We start from the raw sequence: 20,621 nt of genomic DNA on the forward strand, positions 1-20,621 counted from the left end.
TGCTGGCATCCTCATCTGCACACTGAGTGCGGTTGTCTACAAAGGAACCTCTACAAGCGAGCACCTGCTCACTAAGGGTTTCAGTGCTATCTGGATACCTGCGCGGGGTTCCTTCCTAGACAATTGTGCCCAGCACACAGAACGGGGTGGGCCTAGCACAAGGATGCAATGTTGGGAATGGGACAAGAAACATGGCTGCTTCACCACAGGGGGTTGGGAGGTGGAATTTTGATTTGAGATTCTTGGCCAATGCGGGCTGGAAGTTGGGACTGTCACTGGCAGATTTAGGACTGGCCTATGGGGAAGCTACATTAGCTTTAAAGCTGGCCCTTCCAAGTGATGTACTAATTACTTAATGCAAATGAGGCAGGAAAGAAATAACTGTTAAGTCAGGTCCCTTAACTATTACTACTTACCTGGGTGTTTTATCAAGTTTCAGTAGGAAATGTACTGCGTTTCAGTAGGAAACGCAGCGTTCTGCGTTTAAACTGAACAGCTGTGAGCCAGCTCTCTGGGATATGCTTGCAGCTTTCTGAAAGGTGAATCATTAGCCTGCTCTCATGGAAATTCGGGCCAGTTTTAACTTATAAATAGCTGGAGTCTCAAAGCGAAACCAAAAAGCGGGAGCTGGTGTGGCTTAGTGTTCCTAGAAAATCTATGTGGCAGCCCTTCAAATCTTTGAAGATAGCTATCATATTGCCTCTTAATCGTGTCTTCTTCAGGCTAAACATATCCAACTCCTTCAACTTATCCTCAGAGGACTTGGTTTCCAGGACCCTCACCATGTTCTTCACTTTCTTCTACCCATGTTTGTCAGTACCGTTCTTAAACTGTAGTGCCTATAACTGGGCACAGGACTCCAGATGAGGTCTGACTAAGGCAGAATAGCGTGGTACCATTATCTACTTATTCAACAGTAAGTCCTATGAAATGGAAGCCAGACTGTTCTCAGAATGCATTCTCATTTCTCACTAAAAACAGTAGCAGCTGAAATGGGCACTGCAGAATTTCAGTATCTTGGGAGTTGCTTCCTGCCTATGTGTTCTCGTATACAACTAGCATAATGAAGAATTGTAAATCTCCTCTCCTGTCTCCTCTCTCTCCATGTGCAGAAAATGTGACATGCTGTTCCAATTGCCAGAATTATATCACAACTCATTCACACTAAATTAGACTGTTAGTTCCTTGGGAGTGGAATGACAAAAAAAGAGAGGCTGGCTTTCATTGCTTGGTCTGTATAAATTATTTGAGGTATTTCTACAATTATATAATACCACTTTTGAAAGCACTAAATTGTTTTGTTTAAAGGAAAAACACATCAGAAATATAGTGAAATATATAAAAATGGAGAATTGTTTCACTGTGTGAAGCATCTATGAGGAAAGATTTCAAGAGAACTGTTTGGGTAAAATGTTGTTTCTGTGTATCTGGCTTTTTCTGGATTACTGCTTTTGAAACATTTAGAACTGTATTACACAGGATGATTTATAGGCCCAATCTACACTGCCGATTTAGTGCAAAGCACATCAGGGTTGTTCACGACAGATGATGGTGTCGCCAATCTGCAGCAGCCCCACAGCTTCCCTCTGGAAAAGGCACATCATTGGAAAGTCCTGTTACTGTATCTTTTTTCCTTAAATGTTGCTCCACCACAATTCCAACACAGTGTGCCCTGTCCCCACTGCATTAAATCCTGGGTATGCTTCTGTGCCCTGGCTGTGACATGGACAATGGGTGGGGCCACCGCTCCCCCCCCCCCATTCTCAGTAGGGGCTTTTGGACATAGGCTTTCTTTCCCACTTAGCAATACTTGGCACTATTTCATCCTTTCACTATATTGCAGTAGTGTTGTTTTCCTATTCACAATATGTAGCCTAGCACAATAGCCACTTTACCTATTCACAGTATGCAGCCTGTATTTCCCATTCAGAATAGCGCAGTAGTGCTGTTTCAGGCAGTCACAATAGTGAATTAGCTGCTTTCATCATTCACAATATGCAGCCTGTTTTCCCCATTCATAATAGTGCAGTATCTTTTAATCTTTCTCAATATCCAAATGGTGGATGAAAGGTGAAAGGTGTGGGGTAAACTACAGGGCTTCATTCAGAGCTTCCAGTAAACTTCCCTGAGCAGGGGAGTATGGACAGGGGCAGGGAACAAGCCTCTCTCATTCACTGAGCAGCACCTACGGGGTTGATGACATTCAGTTCTGTCTACCCAACCCCGAAGTATGTGGGTCTCAAGTGCTGCGTGACCCATGAAAGTAGGTTTTTAGGTAGTGTATACTCTGCTTTTCTTACTTTGTGTGCACCTGATGGACCAAAGCGATTTCATGAAAATCCAGATATAACCAGAAAGTGCTTCTCATTCTGTTTCCTTATAGATGGAGCCATAGACTTACAGTGCTAAAGAAATTCTTCAGAATTAAAATAAAAATTAACAAAAATGAATGTGAAGTTCTTTTACATACCCCTTCCACAGCAGAAAATATGAGCAACTTTCTTGAAAATAAAAGTATTATGTAAACTACATTTTGGTTTAGAAAAGATCACATAAAGTTAATTGAAAAAATGAGCCTTTAAGACAAATGTGATGTCTTTTTCCTTATAACTGAGGCTGCTCCTGGAATTGCTGAATATCTTCACCGTAGACACTACAGTATAGCATACCCAGGCCTGAGAGTCTCATAAAGTTTCTGAAAAGAAATAGATTATCAAAAGTCCATACTCTCTTCTGGTGGTAATGGCTGTTATACAGTCTTGAGCCATGCTTGACAAAGTAGAGCATGGATGTTGAAGTCCCGCAGAAACAAAAGCCTGTATGCAAAGGATGATAGGGAGGTTTCACACACGAGCTTAGGGTTTTGCAGGTGGTCATCTTTCTTGTGACAAACTTTAAGCTAGTTGCCCATATTTTTCCCCTTTAAAGTTCAAATATGATCAGCTGAGCTTACAGAGAAAGATATACCTCTATTGATTATATAGTTCAGGGATGAGCAACTTGTGGCCCACCAGAATTTTGGCCTGTAACTCCCATGAGCCCTAGCCAGCATAGCCAATGGTGAGGGATGATGGGAGTTGTAGGCCAAAACATCTGGAGGACAGAAGTTGCCCACCCTGCAATAGCGTGTCAGCTAAAACAAACATCCTTTGCTTATAAAAGGATGACTGCTTTTAAAAAATCTGCCTTACAAAGGAACCTATGAGTTCCTTTTACTACTATATACAGATTTGAATAACTGCTGGCTTATATATTTTCAAAGGGAAAAATGGTATTTTTTTTTTTGTCCAAGTATGCTCTGGTGCAACCTTTCCCCAGGCAGGGCACAAACTAACCCAATGATCTGCAAAGAGCATCCTGCAGCACCATTTTAAGATACTAAAGGCACAATCCTATGTATGTTTAGACAGAAAAAAGTTCTACAACTCCCAGCATGCCCCAGCCATCATGACTGACTGGGGCATGCTGGGAGCTGTAGGCCTTTTTTGTCTAAGCATACATAGGATTGCACCCTAAACTTATTACAGATAGGTCTGCTACCATGCCCTCTCAACTGATTTTTCTCAACCTAGAGTTCAGTGCAGGATCTGCTTTCCATGGATGGAAGAGCTCCACTCACAGAAAGTGCCTCAATCTGCTTTGGGAGATCCCCCTCCCTACTGCATTACAGCTCACCCCATTCAGGAGGGTCCTGTGACCTTCTGTGAAGCATTTTCAGGGGGCTGGAGGGACTGCCCTGGGGATGGTGGGGTGGGGAAGTTCATTTCCACCAGCCCAGCTGCACACACCAAGATTTTGTTCATTCATTCATTTCATTTCTATACCAATCAATAGCTGAAGCTCTCTGGGGGGTTCACAAAAATTAAAATAAAAAAGCACAGGATAAAACAATATAAAATATAAAAGCATTAAAACTACAATATAACAATACAACCAGAAACAAATCTAGCAGCAATGCAGAGATTTAAAATACAGATTTAAAGCACCAAAGCTAAAAGACTAGGAAGACAAAATACTAAAATACTGGGAGAATAAAAAGTCTTCACCTGGTGCCGGAAGGAGTACAACGTAGGTGCCAGGCGAATCTCTCTAGGGAGCTCATTCCACAGCCGGGGTGCCACAGGAGAAAAGGGCCACTTCCTGATAGCCACCTGCCTCACTTCCTTTGGCAGGGGCTCACGGAGAAGGGCTGCTGAGGATGATCTTAGGGTCCCAGCAGGCACATATGGGGGGAGGCAATCCTTCAGATAACCTGGCCCCAAGCTGTTAAGGCTTTGAATGTTAATACCAGCACTTTGAATTGGGCCCGGAAATGGACTGGCAGCCAGTGCAGCTGGAAAAGTACTGGTGTAATATGATCTCATTGGCCAGTCCCTATTAACTAACTTGCTGGCCTATTTTGGACTAGCTGAAGTTTCCAGACTATTTTCAAAGGCAGCCCCAAGCATAACACATTGCATTAATCACCAGATGGTCAATATCGAAATCAGATTGATTATGTACTTTGCAGCCAAAGGTGGAAAAGCTCTATACAGTCAGTAAAAACAAGACCTGGAGCTGACTGTGGCTCAGATCATGAGCTTCTTGTTGCAAAATTTTGGCTGAAATTGAAGAACGTAGGGAAAACCACTAAACCCTTCAGGTATGACCTAAACCATATCCCTTATGAATATACAGTGGAGGTGAGGAATAGATTTAAGGGATTAGACCTAATAGACAGAGTGCCTGAGGAACTATGGACGGAGGTCCATAACACTGTTCAGGCGGCAGCAACTAAATCCATCCCAAAGAAAAAGAAATGCAAGAAAGCAAAGTGGCTGTCTGATGAGGCTTTACAAGTAGCTGAGGAAAGAAGGGAAGCGAAAAGCAAGGGAGAAAGGGGAAGATATATCCAACTGAATGCAGATTTCCAGAGAATAGCAAGGAGAGACAAGAAGGCCTTCTTAAATGAACAATGCAAAGCAAAGACGAACATGATAAAAGACAAAGAAGGCAGGGACCTAACAGAAGCAGATGAGATTAAGAAGAGGTGGCAAGAATACACAGAAGAACTATACAGGAAAGATCTGAATGTCCCTGATAGCCATGATAGTGCAGTCACTGAACTTGAGCCGGACATCCTAGAGAGTGAAGTCAAGGGGGCCTTAGGAAGCATTAGTAACAACAAAGCTAGTGGAGATGACAGTACTGCAGCTGAGCTATTTAAAATCCTAAAAGATGATGCTGTTAAAGTGCTGCACTCAATATGCCAACAAATCTGGAACACTCAACAGTGGCCACAAGACTGGAAAAGGTCAGTTTACATTCCAGTTCCAAAGAAGGGCAATGCCAAAGGGTGTTCAAACTACCGTACAACTGTGCTCATTTCACAGTTATGCTCAAATGCCAGCAAGGTTATGCTCAAAATCCTACAAGCTAGGCTTCAGCAGTATGTGAACAAAGAACTACCAGAAGTACAAGCTGGGTTTTGAAGAGGCAGAGGAACTAGAGATCAAATCACCAACATTTGCTGGATCATGGAGAAAGCAAGAGAATTCCAGAAAAACGTCTATTTCTGCTTCATTGACTAAGCTAAAGCCTTTGATTGTGTGGATCACAACAAACTGTGGCAAATTCTGAAAGAGATGGGAGTACCAGACCACCTTACCTGTCTCCTGAGAAACCTGTACGAGGGTCAAGAAGCAACAGTAAGAACCGGACATGGAACAACCAATTGGTACAAAATTGGGAAAGGAGTATGACAAGGCTTTATATTGTCGCCCTGCTTATTTAACTTATATGTAGAGTACATCATGAGAAACACCAGGTTGGATGAATCACAGGTCGGAATTAAGATTGCCGGGAGAACTATCAACAACCTCAGATAAGCAGACGATACCACCCTAATGGCAGAAAGCGAAGAGGATCTAAAGAGCCTCTTGTTGAGGGTGAAAGTGGAGAGTGCAAAAGCTGGATTGAAACTCAACATTACAAAAACTAAGATCATGGCATCTGGCCCCATCACTTCCTGGCATATAAAAGGGGAAGAAATAGAAGCAGTGACAGATTTTATTTTCTTGGGCTCCAAGATCACCACAGACGGTGACCGTAGCCATGAAATTAAAAGACGCTTGCTCCTTGGGAGGAAAGCTATGGCAAACCTAGTCAGCATAGTAAGAAGCAGAGGCATCACCTTGCTGACAAAGGTTCGTACAGTCAAAGCTATGGTTTTCCCAGTAGTAACATATGGCTGTGAGAGCTGGACTATAAGGAAGGCTGAGTGCCGAAGAATTGATGCTTTCGAAGTGTGGTGCTGGAGAAGACTCTTACGAGTCCCCTCGCAAGAAGGTCAAATTGGTCAATCCTAAAGGAAATCAACCCTGAGTGCTCCTTGGAAGGAGGGATACTGAAGCTGAAGCTCAAATATTTTGGCCACCTAATGCAAAGAGAAAACTCACTGGAAAAGACCCTGATGCTGAGAAAGATTGCAGGCAAAAGGAGAAGGGGACGGCAGAGGATGAGATGGCTAGATAGCATCACTGATGCAATGAATATGAACTTGAGCACGACTCTGGGAGAGAGCGCAGGACAGGAGGGCCTGGCATGCTATGGTCCATGGGGTCACGAAGAGTTGGACATGACTTAACGACTGAACAACCACCACCACCACAAGTAATCCAGATGAGATGTTATCAGAGCACGGATAACTGTAGGTAGGCTATCTCTGTCCAGATGTTGGTATACCACCCTGAGCTGATAAAAAGTGCTCTGTGCCACTGAGTTCACCTGTGCCTCAAGTGACAGTTCTGGATCCAAGAGCACCCCCAAACTATGAACCTGATCCTTTGGGGGGGGTGCAACCTCCTCCAGAACAGGTTGAATATCACCTAGCCTGGCAGATGAACCACCCACTAACGGTACCTCCGTTTTGTCTGGACTGAGTTTCAGTTTGGATCCAGCCCCTAACCTTTTTCTTATTTTGGTTTGAACTGAAAAAGAGTTCTGTGAAATTCAAAGCTACTTCACTGTTCTGGATTTTTAGTCCATGCAAATGAAGTTCTTATAATAACTTTCCTGTATTTTTTTCCTAATGGACCAACTACTGTCAGCCTGGATTTTTTGCTCAATATGGTTGTTGGAAAAGGTGCACTTTTTCCAAACCAAGTGCTTTATTGGGCTATTAGGATCATGTCATAGTTGGTGAAATTCCCACACTAACACAATTTCTTCTGCATGTAACTTGTGACATGATGATGATATTAATTCCTGTGACATCAGGAATTTGCTGTATTATTTGCTCTATAATTTGCTATCTCTCAAGCTGCAATCCTATTACATATTTACCAGGGAGTAAGTCCTACTGAAATAAACTCAGTGGGACTTACTTCTGAGTAGACATACATTGGATTGCATGCTGCCAGGTTCGTAATTGCCATGCCAACACATATTAGAATCCCTACACCAGACAGAAGCATGCACTAAATGGAGGGGAAAGAACAGTCATTATTTTGATTAATAGCTGGAATTATAAACCCCCAGATGTTATTGGACTCCAGATGTTATTGGACAATTCCCATCAACCCCAGCCAACATGGCCAACAGTCACGGTTGATGGGGAGTTGTAGTTTACATCTGAAGGACCATAGGTTCCCCATCCCTGATTTATAGCTTAACGGGGGGGGGGGGGGAAATAATCAAGCAAACCCTAACACAAACAGAATTGCAGAAGAACAGCTTAAAATTCACATTAAATTCAGTGAAATAACCTCCCTCACTTTCCTGAATTCTTACAATCCTGAGCACCCAAACAGGTAGGTGTCTAAACGGCGTCCAGGCTTTACTTACTTTACAGCACAAGCCTGTTTTTCGTGTCTCCTCAGAAGTAAGTCCCAATGAATTCAGTGAGGCTTACTCTCACGTAAGAGGAGAATACGATTGCAGCCAAGGACAGCTAATACTGAGGAAGAGCTTTGGGGGGCGGGACGGGGGCAATTAACCCACATCGTGCACGGGACCTTAAGGAGGAGCTCCGCGCAGGGACGGAGCCTACCGGTCTGCTGCCTCCTCGCTGAGACAGGAAAAAATGCTCTCCTATCCCTCCAGTTAAGGGGGAACAGGGGAAACTATCTGCCGACTCCCCAAGTTAGGAGAGCGCACGATGCATTCGGCTAGAAGGTGGCAAGAGTCTGATAACAAGGAGTCGCCCCCGGCCAAGAACGGCGCAGTGCCGCCCTTTCGCTACCCGGCTCCTTCGGGCTCCGGTTATGGTTTCCGAGAGAGCTCTTCTCGCTGAGGGACGCCGCTGCGGAGAGGCCTACGTGTTCCGCGGCTTCCTCCCCTGCCGCGAACGAGGCCGCTCCGCTAGATGCAGGCCGGCTCGGAGGTATGGAGCCGCCCAAGATGAAGCTCTCCAATGCTGTAAGTAGCAGGCCTTCGCCGAGGGAGGGAGAAGCGCAGGGTCGATAACTGTCGCCTAGGGACCGGGAACATCTTTGTCGTTCTGCTCTCTCGGCAGAGAAGGGCTGGGAAGTCGCTCGCTGCGGTTCGACCGGGATTTGTTTGCCCAGTTAAAAAAAAAACAGAGAGGGAGAGAATAAAAATTCACAGGGGTGCGCGTGTATATGTGTGTGTGTGTGATATATATATATATATATATATATATGGGGGGGGGGGGTTCCGTACCCGTAAGGCCACTTCACACGTGCAGCGTACATCCGTGTTTGCACAACTCGCATCTAAAGTTCGAATGGAAGAGAGCTTTGCACGCATAACACGGAATGAGGTTTAAAAAATAATTCGAGGGTAAAATCTGCGGTGGCTAGAGGCAGGAATGTGTGTGGTGTGATGGCTAGAGTCTCACACTTGGACCACGGAAGCCTGGGGAAGATTCAGATCCTCACTCATCTGGATGAAGTTCACTGGGTGACCACGGGTAAGTTGCTATTTCCCGTGGTAGCCTACCCCATGGGAGTGATGTGAGATTAAGGGCGCAATCCTATCTAGATAGGCGGCTGCCTCCAAACTCGGAGCGACTGCCTATCCAGTGCGAGGCAGGAGAAACACAGAAGTACAACTCCCTCCATGCTACTTCTGCCCTGCATTTTCAGCTAGATGGCTAATTGCGGTGTCTAGCTGCGGGAGGGCTGAGTGGGGAAGGAGGCTGCTGTATGACACCTGCCGTACAGGCATTTCCTCCCTCCCGGCCCGGGAATGCCCCCAGACATGCCCCTTTTCAGTCGCTCCACACTCCTCTTGTGAGCACGGAGGATGAGGTTGTTCTGCACTGCCTCCGAGGTTCTCCAGGAACTGATTTTGGAGCGCGGACTCTGGGGTCGGTTCCTGGAAAACAAGATATCCTGTTGCCATCTAGTTGCTGTCTAGTGGCCATAGGATTGCTCCCTCCATGGGCATAATGTCATATATGGCATCATTAATAGCTTGGAGGAATGGCAGAATGCACATAAAATAAATGCATTTGATTTTAAAATGGTGCTGTTCCGCTTCATACTTGATCTTAGCGTCATTCCTACCTACATAAAAAAGAGCATTTAGGGCGCAATATCCTATGCATGTTTAGATAGAAAAATGATCTGCATGGATGGTTGGGGAACGCTGGGAGTTGTAGATCTTTCTGTCTAAACATGCATAGATTTGCGCCCTTAACGTTGTGTTTCATCAGCTTCACTAACCATAGCCAGGTGTTCACTTGAGTACAGATGCTCTGAAAGTGACACTGTAGGTCAGGGGTGTGTATGTAAATCCTACCCCCAGTGTTTGTAGGCATGCAGGCTCCTCTTCAGACAACACACAAAGATGTGAATAGGGGTCTTAAGTGTGTTCTTCTGAATGTGCTTGGAAGCCTCTGCATGGCTGGGAACTCTGCCTTATGATTCTGCTGAATGCATTTAGAAACCCCTTTCAGACCCTCTGTGTAATGCGTGAAGACCTGAAGAGGAGCCCGATCATCCGGGCACATTGAAAGTGGGGCTTGCATGTCTATTCCTGCCCTCTACACAGTTATAGCCCACCCATGTTAAGGTGAACACCAGAATAGGGCTATAAACAGTGATATGAGCTAGTTATGCATGATTATTCTAATGTTTTAATTTAGGGAGCAATCCTATGGCTACTAGACACTGTCTAGAGGGTCATAGGATTGTTTGGTTTCTGGGAACCGAGGTCAGAACCAGGACTCTGACCTCAGATCCCAGAATCCGCCATCCCCTTGTAGTCAGCACAGTTATCTCCATGGTGGCTTCATCTCTGCACTTAGAAACGGATCATGGAGTTGGGGGAAAGGGGCAGTCCCGGGGGAGGTGAGGAGGCTGCAGAAGCTGCTTTATGTAGCTCCAGGCACTTTCCCTCACCAATCGGTAATCACCCGTCTAGGCAGAAATGCAGGGTGGACGGAGCACAGAGGAGAGGATCCCCTCCATGCTCCAGCCACCCTGCATAGGATAGTCAGCAGCCTCTGATTTTGGAGGATGGCAACTATTCGGATACAATTGCGCCCCTAGATTAATTATATACTGCCCTTCATATAAAAATGAAAAAAGATTCAGGCTAGTTTACAATCAGAGAATCACATACAATCTTGTTTGTACTCCAGTTTAATCCAAAATAACTGTTTTCCCATCGTTCCATGTTCACAACCACTACTGCAGATTGGAATTCTAACTTCACCCATCTGCGTGTATTGAAAGGGTGAACAAACATTGCCTTTTTGCCACACTTTTTAACTAGGCTACATGCATGTTGAGACCCATCGAAGAATGTTAAAGGCTAATTAATCTGTGTGTCCTGCTGCAGAACTGTCCCAATCTCATTATAAATTGTATGTCTCTTGTGTTACATCTGTATTAAAATACCATAGAAAAACATGCAGTAATTGGTAGAACCAGCACTAAACTGCAAGAGCAAGTAATTCTTTATCAGCAATGCTAGGAATAACAGCAGAGAAATAAGCTGTCATTGTCAGAGGCTGGAAAACATGGGCAGAGAGGAACTTGCAGGTACTTGTAAAGGTACTTGTAGCTTGTTCTTCTACAGGCTACAGCTACCTCCAGAGCGATGAGTAATAGAAAGTGCTGTGAGCCTGCTTCATAAGAGAAAGTGCCTGTTCTAGTTACTTTGATACCACCCTTGTAGCCCCTGCTCTTTCATGTAGAATAACAGTCACATCCTGGGGTTGGTGCTATCAATCCTAAATATAGATGAGAATCCCTTTTCACGCATAAACCTGCATTGAAAGTTGGAGAAAAGATATACCCGTTTACCACTGTCTGATTACTGTATGGTGTTTTCCAAATCAGATATGTAACTTACATAATAGAGAGTGACTTATTGTCAGGGGAAAAAAATTGTTAACTTTCTTGTAAACAAACTGAGGCTGGATGCTAGAGTGTATGTAAGGAAGAAGTGTTATGCAACTTTTAGAAGAACTTTCTGCATCCATCCCTTGTAATAAATTCCATATTTTCATGTTGACGTAGTTTTTTTTCTTGTGAACTTATAATCACAGACACATGCCTGGCTGGGGTGGGGTGTGGCTGCTTGTGTAAAGGGGAAAATTGGAAATAGGCGGTATGATCCAGCCTTAGATGCCTCAGTGCCGGGCTTATGACATGGCATTGCCTTGTAGCATCATCTCTGACTCCTCGTTTGCCAAGTGAGGTAAAAGGAGAACATAGTGCATTGTACTTTTTGCTTAGAGTCTTTTGCTGAACAGTCAGTCAGTGAAAGAATTATCCCACATGTTGTGCAAAGACCTGTCAAGGATGAGCTGTAACTGAAAAGATTCCCAATGAAATGAATACATCTATAAAGTCAGATGATCATAGACGATAACTGTGGCTGTAAATGGTTTTTAGACTTTGTATATTGTATTTTGATGTTTTAACTTTTGTAAACAGCCCAGAGAGCTTCGGCTATGGGGTGATATAGAAATGTAATAAATAAATGAATTAATAAATAATAACATGTGGGCTAGGATCCTACATAGGATCCTTCTCTGCAGCAGGAAGCCATTGGCGAATATTTATGTATGTACACAGAGTCTCTTTGCATCCCCATCTCTTGAATGGGAGGGAAATCTGCAGTTGTTGCAGCACTTTCACATTTCCTCATACATTTCCCTGCAGTGAGACTACACTGGAAGAGATGTGGGAGAGGAAGTGACCTTCTGTATATTGTTCTGTTCTGAAAGGGGAGGAGGATGCGCAGAGATACATGGCCACTGCTGTTCTAGCCTCCTCCAGTGTTCTCCACAGAAAGCATTGATGGAGGCTTATGGATTTTAGATGTTTGTGTACCCTCCTATCCTGAGGGAGGGGTAGGCGGAAATCTCTTGACCTGCCCACGTTCATCACATCTCTTTGCTTTTGAAGCCAGTATGCCAACCTTTCTGTAGTTTAGCTCTGCTAACAAAACATGTTTCTGGTTCCTTAACTTGGTGGAGGATGATGGTAGTTGTCTTTCAAGTCAATATCTTATGATCCTTAAATTTACTGGATAATAAGTTCTATCATTTTTTCCAGATCCTTGGCCATGGGGGCTATGACTCCGATTTTAGCGATGATGAAACAGGAGAGAAATCGGACCAGTGGAAAAACAGGTATCCCATTGCACTAGCAGCATTTTAAAGCCTGTCATATGGGTGCAAATGACAGACTCCTCTGCCTCCTTTTTCTTGACAGCATCTGCTGTCTCCAAGGAGCAGTGGGCGGAAACAAAGAAAAGAAGAAAAGAGCTGTGTCCATCTAGTGGCTGTATGCCATCTCATTTCTTGCCATTCTGTGCTTCATCTCTCCAATAACAGGGCTGGCCAACCTTTTTGCTTGTCTCCCCCTCTGCCACAATCAGCAGGATTCATCAAGCTACTTAACAAGAGGTCAAAGCAGTCAAGGCCAGGTGGCAGCAGGCTGTGTGTTGCTTCCCTCTAGAAGGAAAGGAAATGCTGATGCTGCTTGATTATTTCAATTTTATTTATTTATTTAGAATTATTTTTAGGCTGCTTTTAAGTGTGGAATGCTCTCCAGGTGGCATACAAGATAAAAACCATAAAAAGTGGATACAGTAAATCTGTACTATCTGACATATCTAATGAAAATCTATAAAATCTATATGGAAGCTCACTGGGTGACTTTGGGCCAGTCACACACTCTCAGCCCAACCCACCTCACAGGGTTGTTGTTGTGAGGATAAAATGGAGAGGAGGAGGATAATGTAAGCCTCCTTGGGTTCCTTGCAAGAGGAAAAAAGGCGGGGTATAAATGCAATAAAATAAATAAATAAATAAAAACAGATTGCCAATAAAAACAGAAATTACCAATAAAACCTGCAGCATGAGACACTACGGGAAGGCCCTGTCTTTATGACAGCTAAAGGTGCCATCCTATATACACTTACATGTGAGTCAGCCCCTAAACAGGCATATTATTTCTTTATTCATTTACAGTGATTATTTATAATTTGTTAGCGCATAATCCTATGGGTGGAGAGGTGGAAGCCTCTGAACTCGGATGCTTCTATGAATCCAGTAGCAATTAGCACCTCTCAGTGCTCCTTTTGTTTCGATTTTCTTCTAGTTGGGCCTCTGAGGCCATCTAAAGGAGGCATGCTGGTGGGGGCAGGGGCTGGAGAGACCTCTCCTCTCTCTTCCCCTCCCTGCGCACTGGAATGCCCCCTTACAGACCTCTCTGAGGTCCTCCGAGGCCACATTTGCGATTTCGGAGAGCAGCCAGCGCTATTCTTTCCATGGCAGCTGTGAGGAGGCAGGAGAGGGATCAGATACCAGAGTCCACATTCCGAGGCCATTGTCTATGGCCTCAGAGTGGAGCTTCTGTAAAATCCTCTGGTCCCTAAGATGCTCTCCTGGGACCATGGGATTGCTTTCCCTGATGCCTTTCCAGTACTTGGAGGCAGCAAAAACCAAATAAAACAATCTCAGTAAAACCTACAAGACCTATCTGCCTAGCATCAGGAAAACTGGGAAGCGGATCAAAGAAGATTGCTTTTAGGCAATTGTAATAGTCCATGACTGCTTGTCCATAGTTCCTTCCCTGCCTGATTTGGGCTAAAGGTCAGTTCTAGCATCACATTTTTTGAATGCTGGGCTGGCCCAACCATAGAGGCTACCAGGCCATTGTGCAGGGTGCTAAGCTTCCTCTCTCAGCTATGTAAATGTTTTGGAGAAGGAGCTGGATCCTGCGCTTTTGGAAGAAACCTACGGAGGCAGCTAAGCAGCTGGGTAATATCCCTTACATTCTAGGCATACAATTCCAGCCTTCTAATCTCAGCTGCTCAGAGCATAGACTGACCTTCTCCAACCTGGTGCCCTCCAGATGTGTTGGACTGCAACTCCCATAATTCCCAACCAGCATGCTGTCTAGAAATTACGGGAGTTGCAGTCCAGCGCATGTGGAAGGCACCAGGTTGAGGAAGGCTGGCATAGACAAGGTATCTTGGTCAACTCTTCATTACTGTGTATGCTATTGTTAGCTCAGCATTCTGGTAAGGGCATGGTAAGTTGGGAGCCCAGGGCAGCAAAAAAACAAATCCCTTGGCCAGCCCTGCCTGCATGGTAGTCTTTTTAGAATGATTCCTAGCTCATAGTAAGCTCCGAATATATGTGGAAAATAACATCTGAAATGAAAAGTAGGAAGGTTCCGTGATGAGCACAATTGCTAGATTTCTCCTGGGGCTCACGGGGCTAGATCCAGACTTAGTTATACTTAGGTTAGACCCACTGAAATCAACGGGACTAAGTCTGAATCCAGCTCATAGATCTTTCTTGGAGAAAAAAAAAATCTGTTTTGGAAAAATCCCCAATATCCTGTAGAACTACTAGAGTAGTCAAGTTGTGGTTCCATAGTGTAATTCAGCGATGGGAATGCACCCTGTTGTGTAGATGTAGACTGCCTGCTCTTAATATTGGATTCCATTAATATGTCCACAGCACTAAATATATTGGCTGCAGTTCTTGCCCATTGTATGAGAACAATGGCTCTATTCCCATTTATAGGGAAATTCAATCAATCAGTTTATTAGTTAATCAACAACAATAATAGGGAAATTTAATGTTTTTGCACGATTGCAATATGAGATTAGTGGGTGTTATGTACTGGAAGTGTGGGTGGGATGACTTTCCTTATTGGTGGGCACCTTCTTTACAAGTGTTCAAAAAAAGAAAGAAAAGAATTACTGATAGGCTGCCACCAGTCAGAATGGAACCTCCTGACATACTCTAGCCTGTCCAGCTGTTTGGGGAATTTGCCAAGGGCCCTTCTCATTTTTCCCTAGGAAAAAAATAAAAAGAAAGGTGCTTTGTTTTTTTTTCCTGAGAGCCCAGAAACACAGGACTCAACAAAAACCTTGTGAAAACCCTAAAAACACAAATTATTCTAACCATGTAGTCCTCTGTGTGGGGAAGAGTTTATTGAGAATTCCCTTTTAAAACAATGCAGCCAAGTGTTCAAATATACAAATGAGTTTATTTGGGGGTAAGGGGGTGGGGGGGAACAAGAGAAGGCATCTCTCTCTCTCTCTCTCTCTCTCTCTCTCTCACACACACACACGCACACACACACCCCTCAGAAAGTTAATCTAACTTAGCTAGTTACGTGTTTCCTACTTGGGTTTCAGAGCATATACAGAACCTGACGGAGAGCATCTTGACTTCTGATTAGGTGTTATATGGAAGGCTCTTTCATAAGAGGTGAAAAAGGCTAAGATGCTACCTCTCAGACAATCCTCTCTGCAATGAACTCTGCATATGTGCTGAAACCCAAGTCTCTACTCAAGTAGGTAACAGGGCCATAGCTCCATGGTAGAGCACCTGCTTTGCATGCAGAAGGTCCCAGGTTCAATCCCCGGCATCTCCAGTTATGGGTGGAAAAATGTGTCTGAAACCCTGGAGAGCTGCTGCCAGTCACTGTCGGCAATAATGGGCTAGATGGACCAAAAGGTTGACTCAGTATAAGGCAATTTCCTGTGTAACTAGCTATATTTGATTGACTTTTTTATTTTATTAGGAATCCTCTCTGTGTGATTGTTCCCCCCATTTTTTTCCCTTTCTCCCCCAAGCAGCTAGACAGACTAGTGTGGGTCAGGAGGTTCATCCTGATCTGTGGCAGCCTATCAGTAATTCTCCTTAGGGGACCCTTGTAAAGAAGGGGCACACCAGTAGGAAGAGTTGTTCCCCTCCCAGTCTGTAATTGTGGAACAGGGGAAGATTGACTGTATAACTCTCTCTCTCTCTGAAGGGCTATCTATGTGCAGAACTAGGTTATACTGATCAGAGAGGAGAGAGAAAGTGCCACAGATGGTTGAGAATAAGGCCATTAGGAAATTAATCCAACCTACACCTCCATGGTGATCAGAACTGATACCAATTCAGACATTTTCTTTCTTAAATACTCATTTATTTCACATGGTCGCCATTCATTCCCTCCCTGGGATGTTTATTTCTAGGGTTTCTGCCAGTCTTCTTCATTCACAGTCTCTACTATTCAGAGCCACTGTTTATCACAGCTTGGTTAGTGAGTATGTAGAGTACATTTTGATCCTCAGTAGAATCAACATCTGTTAACAAAGTGATCTTAATGCAAATAGTGTCCATGGTAAACTCCAATTTCCACACACTGATCTGGTTTGCATGATCAAAACCCGTGGCCTGTTGTAGGGTTATTTGAGGGTTGTTTAACTCTCCAATAAACCATGTTGCCTGATGGTTGATATGATAAGCTGCAGCTGGGCAGCAATTATGCAAATCTTGCCTGGCATGTGCCATAGCTCAGAGAAAAACACCATGGCTTTTTAAAGCCACAGTGGCTTGTTTTGATCACACAAACCAGCCCACTGACACAGTCTTGCTATAAGCTACGGATTGACACCTGGTGGCCGCAGGGACAGATTTGCCAACATCCCCCACCCCGAATCAGTTGATCTCCCAGTTGTTAATTCAGAGAGAAGCATTTAAGGAGCAGGAGATGTGGCAATGGGATTTGCTGGTAGTCCATGGTGGCAGGAGTAGTTTCATATGCAAACTTTCATATGGTGGCAGGAGTAGTTTCATATGCAATTTTTGGAATATTCAAGAGAGATTGCGTTTATGGTATTTTTATTATGATTAATTCACTGCTTTTTCTCCATCCTACTTGACAAGCAATGAAGATGCATTACTCAAAAAGCCCTTCCAGAAAGAGAAGCACAGCAAGGTGGCCCACAGACAGTTGGCGACAGATGAATGGGACAGGTACCTTGCTACCTTTACTGAATATTTTTAGAATAGTATGAAGCACATGGCATGTACAACTAGAGTAATGTTTTATTTTTATTTACTAGGGAAGAAGCAAGAAATCGAAGATTTCATTTAATAGCAATGGATGCTGTATCCTTTTAATATGTATTATGTTGTTTAAAAAAAGTTTATTTAATTTTGTAAAATATCTGTCTGAAAGAGACATTTGTTTGGAAGATTGCTTCCTTAGGGGCTGTGGGTGAGATTTCTTTCTTTCTTTCTTTCTTTCTTTCTTTCTTTCTTTCTTTCTTTCTTACTTACTTACTTACTTACTTACTTACATTGATACCCCACCTTTTCTCCAGTGATTTTGATATGGTTTTCCCTCTCCTACTTTTATCCTCCCAATAACCCTGTGAGGTAGGCTAGCCTAAGAGTTAACAACAGACCTAAGATCCTCTAGTGAGCTTCATGGCTGTGTAAGTTTTTGAACCAGGGTCCCCAGTCCTAGTCCAGCATTCTAACTACTACACCACCCTGGCTCTCCTCGTCTGACAGAGTGATTTTCCCTGAACAAAGTAAACGCCCCCCTGCAGGTTTAAGACCAGAGATAAGGCTGTCTCTGTCTGTCTGTCTCTCTCTCACACACCCCCCCCACCTACCTGTTTAACTTTATTTTTCTAACCAGCAGCTCCTTCCTCTTTTATACCCTGATCTATGATTTAGCAATTGAAAACAATTGGGGGTGGGGGGAGGACGGTAGTGGGTGGTATGCTTTGCATGCAGAAGGTCCCAGGTTCAATCCCTAGCATCTCTTGGTAGGGTTACGAAGGAACCTGCCTGATACCCTGAAGAGCCACTGCCGATCAGTGTTGACAATACTGGATTAGATGGGCCAATGGTCTGACTCCATGTAAGGCAGCTTCCTATGTTCCTATGTAACAGGGCTCAAATTCTAACTGCCTCCATTGGAATTTTTTTTAAAGAAAGATTTAGACTCTCCATCTTTGAAGATGAAGCTTCGTTTTCTTACTGTGCGGCCCATGATGATAGTAAATAAAACCATGTTGTTAATAGTTTCCATCTATTCATTCAGGTTATCTTCAGATACAAGAGATATTCAAAGTTGCATGAATGGAAGTCCAGTCCTTCTGTAGCCCCTGAGAAGTCTCACTGGGAGGTCTGGGGACCCTCTTGAAGAGTGTGGGCTGTAGGGTAGGGGGCTATAGTGGGAGGGGGAAATCACCCAAAATTGGGCAAAGGCCATTTAGCTTTGGGTGGGTGAGTCAGGCATGCCCCAAGGAATTTTTGTTCTTGGACCTGTAGTCCTGAAAGGCTGGTCTTGCATGATCATCTGCCTAGTATTATACTTCGTTTAATTATAGGTGTAACCAATAAGCTTATCTTCAGAATCTCTTTTTTTACGCTTTGTCATATTGTAGAAATGTTTTTTGTTTAACATGTATTGATGGTAAAATGAACACCTCTTACTTAACCGTTGATAAGAAACATTGCAAGTGAATTCCTTAATTCTGTCAGTACGCAAGACATAAGAAATTTGTGAATGACTATATTTTATACTACGGTGGTAAGAAAGAAGACTTCAAACGTTCAGGGTGAGTGCAGAATAATTACAGTAGACTGTCTGCTTCTAAGAGTTACTAAGGTTGCAATTTTATGCACTAATAATAGAAAGCACATCAAATTGAAATCAATGAGGCATGCTTCTGAGTAATTATTTATAGGATTGGGCTGTGCATAAATAAATTCAAGACTCTTTTCTACATTACAATCTACTTATAGTCATTCCATGTTGAATTAGCTTACTCGCAACAAAGAGAACGCTTGCGTGGCAAGCGTTCTCTTTGTTGCAAGTAAGCTAATCTCTGTATATATGATATACATATACATAGTGACTGGATTCACACAACATGTCAGCCCACGCTCCGTGGTTGAGCGTGGGTTGTTGTTGAGCCATGGGTTGTTTGTTGAACTGTGGGCTAGTGTGTTGTCTGAACCCAGGACATTTTTTGCAGGGTGGCTTGTTAACCATGCAGTATAGCTTATTTTTCTTGAACAAGCCACCTTGAGAACCCATGGGTTGTTGTTGGGTTGTTCAGGGTGGTTTACAAGTCACTCTGTGGAGAAATCCTGGGTTCAGATAACATACTAACTGTCAAGATTCCCTTAGCCCCCACTTTACTTCAACACCCAAACATACACAGACAAGAGGCTTCAGTCTATAGCTTTTAATCCATTACTTCACAGGGTCATACAGATGCAAATTCTCAGAGACTTCCCATCTGCAGAGGAATGCCTTCAAGGGATTCAAATAGGATTTACGAGAGTTGCCTGCCATTTGAAGAGGGAGGTGGTCTGGCTAGCCTAACTTAAGGAGGGGAAGTCCCTCTCTTCTCGTGAGGCCTCTAAGCGCAGCTTTTCGCGCAAGGCCGATCAGGTAGACCGTCTAAGTTCCGCCCCTACCTTCTGTTTGCTCTGCATCTGCGTCTAGCATCTATTAAGTCATCTTCCCCAAACCCCGCCTCCTCCTGTTCACTGCTTCTCACGGGGGGTGGGGGTGAGGGTGAGGAGGGACCCTCATGCTCAGCCTTCTGGACATTTGTAACCTGAGAAGCACGCCTACTAATATCTGGACTAGCCTGGGAAAATGCGTTCCCCCACCCCCCCATGTCTGATGGTTCTCCTTTGGAATCCGAACTGCTATCCAACTCCCTGTGCTCAGAAACACTCCTAACACTAACCCTCGGTTTAACAAACAATCCACAGCTCAACAACAACCCACACTCAACCACTGAGTGTGGGTTAGTGTGTTGTGTGAAGTGTGTGTGTGTACATGCGCGTGCACCCCCCCCCCCCACTATGTATGGAAAGAACACTCTTTCCGTATATAGAGGTTATGTTCCCTGTCAGAAACTGTAATATTTAAAGTAGCCCTCAGTGGGGCATTCCTATTGTGTTTATGATTTGCAGCTAGAATATACTTCGTTCTGCAAAATATTAATTATTTTTACTATACTTATTATTATTTTTTATTATTATTATTAATTACATTTCTGTACCGCCCCACAGGCGAAGCTCTCTGGGAGGTGTATGCTCTCTATGGATGCACACTATGGCAGTTTTAAATATCTGGTTTTAATTTAAATGTTTACAATAAAGCTGTGAACACTTAGGGAGTAATGGAATTGAGAAGCGTAACTGTATAGTACATGATCCAAAAGGTTTATGTTGTTAAAGCAGCTTCCCTGGCAATTTCCATAACAAAGCAATGTCTGAAAATCTTATTTTGAGATTTTTCATTTTGTTAGCTGAATATTACGAAATGCGTGCAATAATTTGTTTTTGTAATCTTGCTAGTATATTTGAAACTAAAAACCCTTCA

At 43.7% G+C, this 20,621-nt stretch overlaps 2 protein-coding genes across 3 annotated transcripts in view; one reads left to right on the forward strand and one right to left on the reverse strand.

Moving 5' to 3' along the window:
- Window positions 1-7,946, reverse strand: part of LGI1 (leucine rich glioma inactivated 1) — a 45,429-nt gene extending 37,483 nt beyond the window's left edge. The window contains exon 1 of the mRNA XM_084845842.1: window positions 7,825-7,946. The gene's annotated coding sequence lies outside the window, so the exon portion shown is untranslated. The remainder of the gene's footprint in view (window positions 1-7,824) is intronic.
- Window positions 7,947-8,319: 373 nt separating this feature from the next.
- Window positions 8,320-20,621, forward strand: part of LOC146350836 (protein FRA10AC1 homolog) — a 37,053-nt gene continuing 24,751 nt past the window's right edge. For both annotated transcript variants that reach the window (XM_084845846.1, XM_084845847.1), the window contains exons 1-5: window positions 8,320-8,397; window positions 12,516-12,592; window positions 17,144-17,233; window positions 17,323-17,368; window positions 18,758-18,834. In XM_084845846.1, coding sequence (XP_084701972.1) covers window positions 8,365-8,397; window positions 12,516-12,592; window positions 17,144-17,233; window positions 17,323-17,368; window positions 18,758-18,834 — 323 coding nt within the window. In that variant the 5' untranslated portion in view covers window positions 8,320-8,364. The remainder of the gene's footprint in view (window positions 8,398-12,515; window positions 12,593-17,143; window positions 17,234-17,322; window positions 17,369-18,757; window positions 18,835-20,621) is intronic.

The sequence above is a fragment of the Heloderma suspectum genome, chromosome 3 (assembly GCF_057233095.1).
Source record: "Heloderma suspectum isolate Gila_16-S chromosome 3, 16-S_ref, whole genome shotgun sequence".
Lineage (NCBI taxonomy): Eukaryota > Metazoa > Chordata > Lepidosauria > Squamata > Helodermatidae > Heloderma > Heloderma suspectum.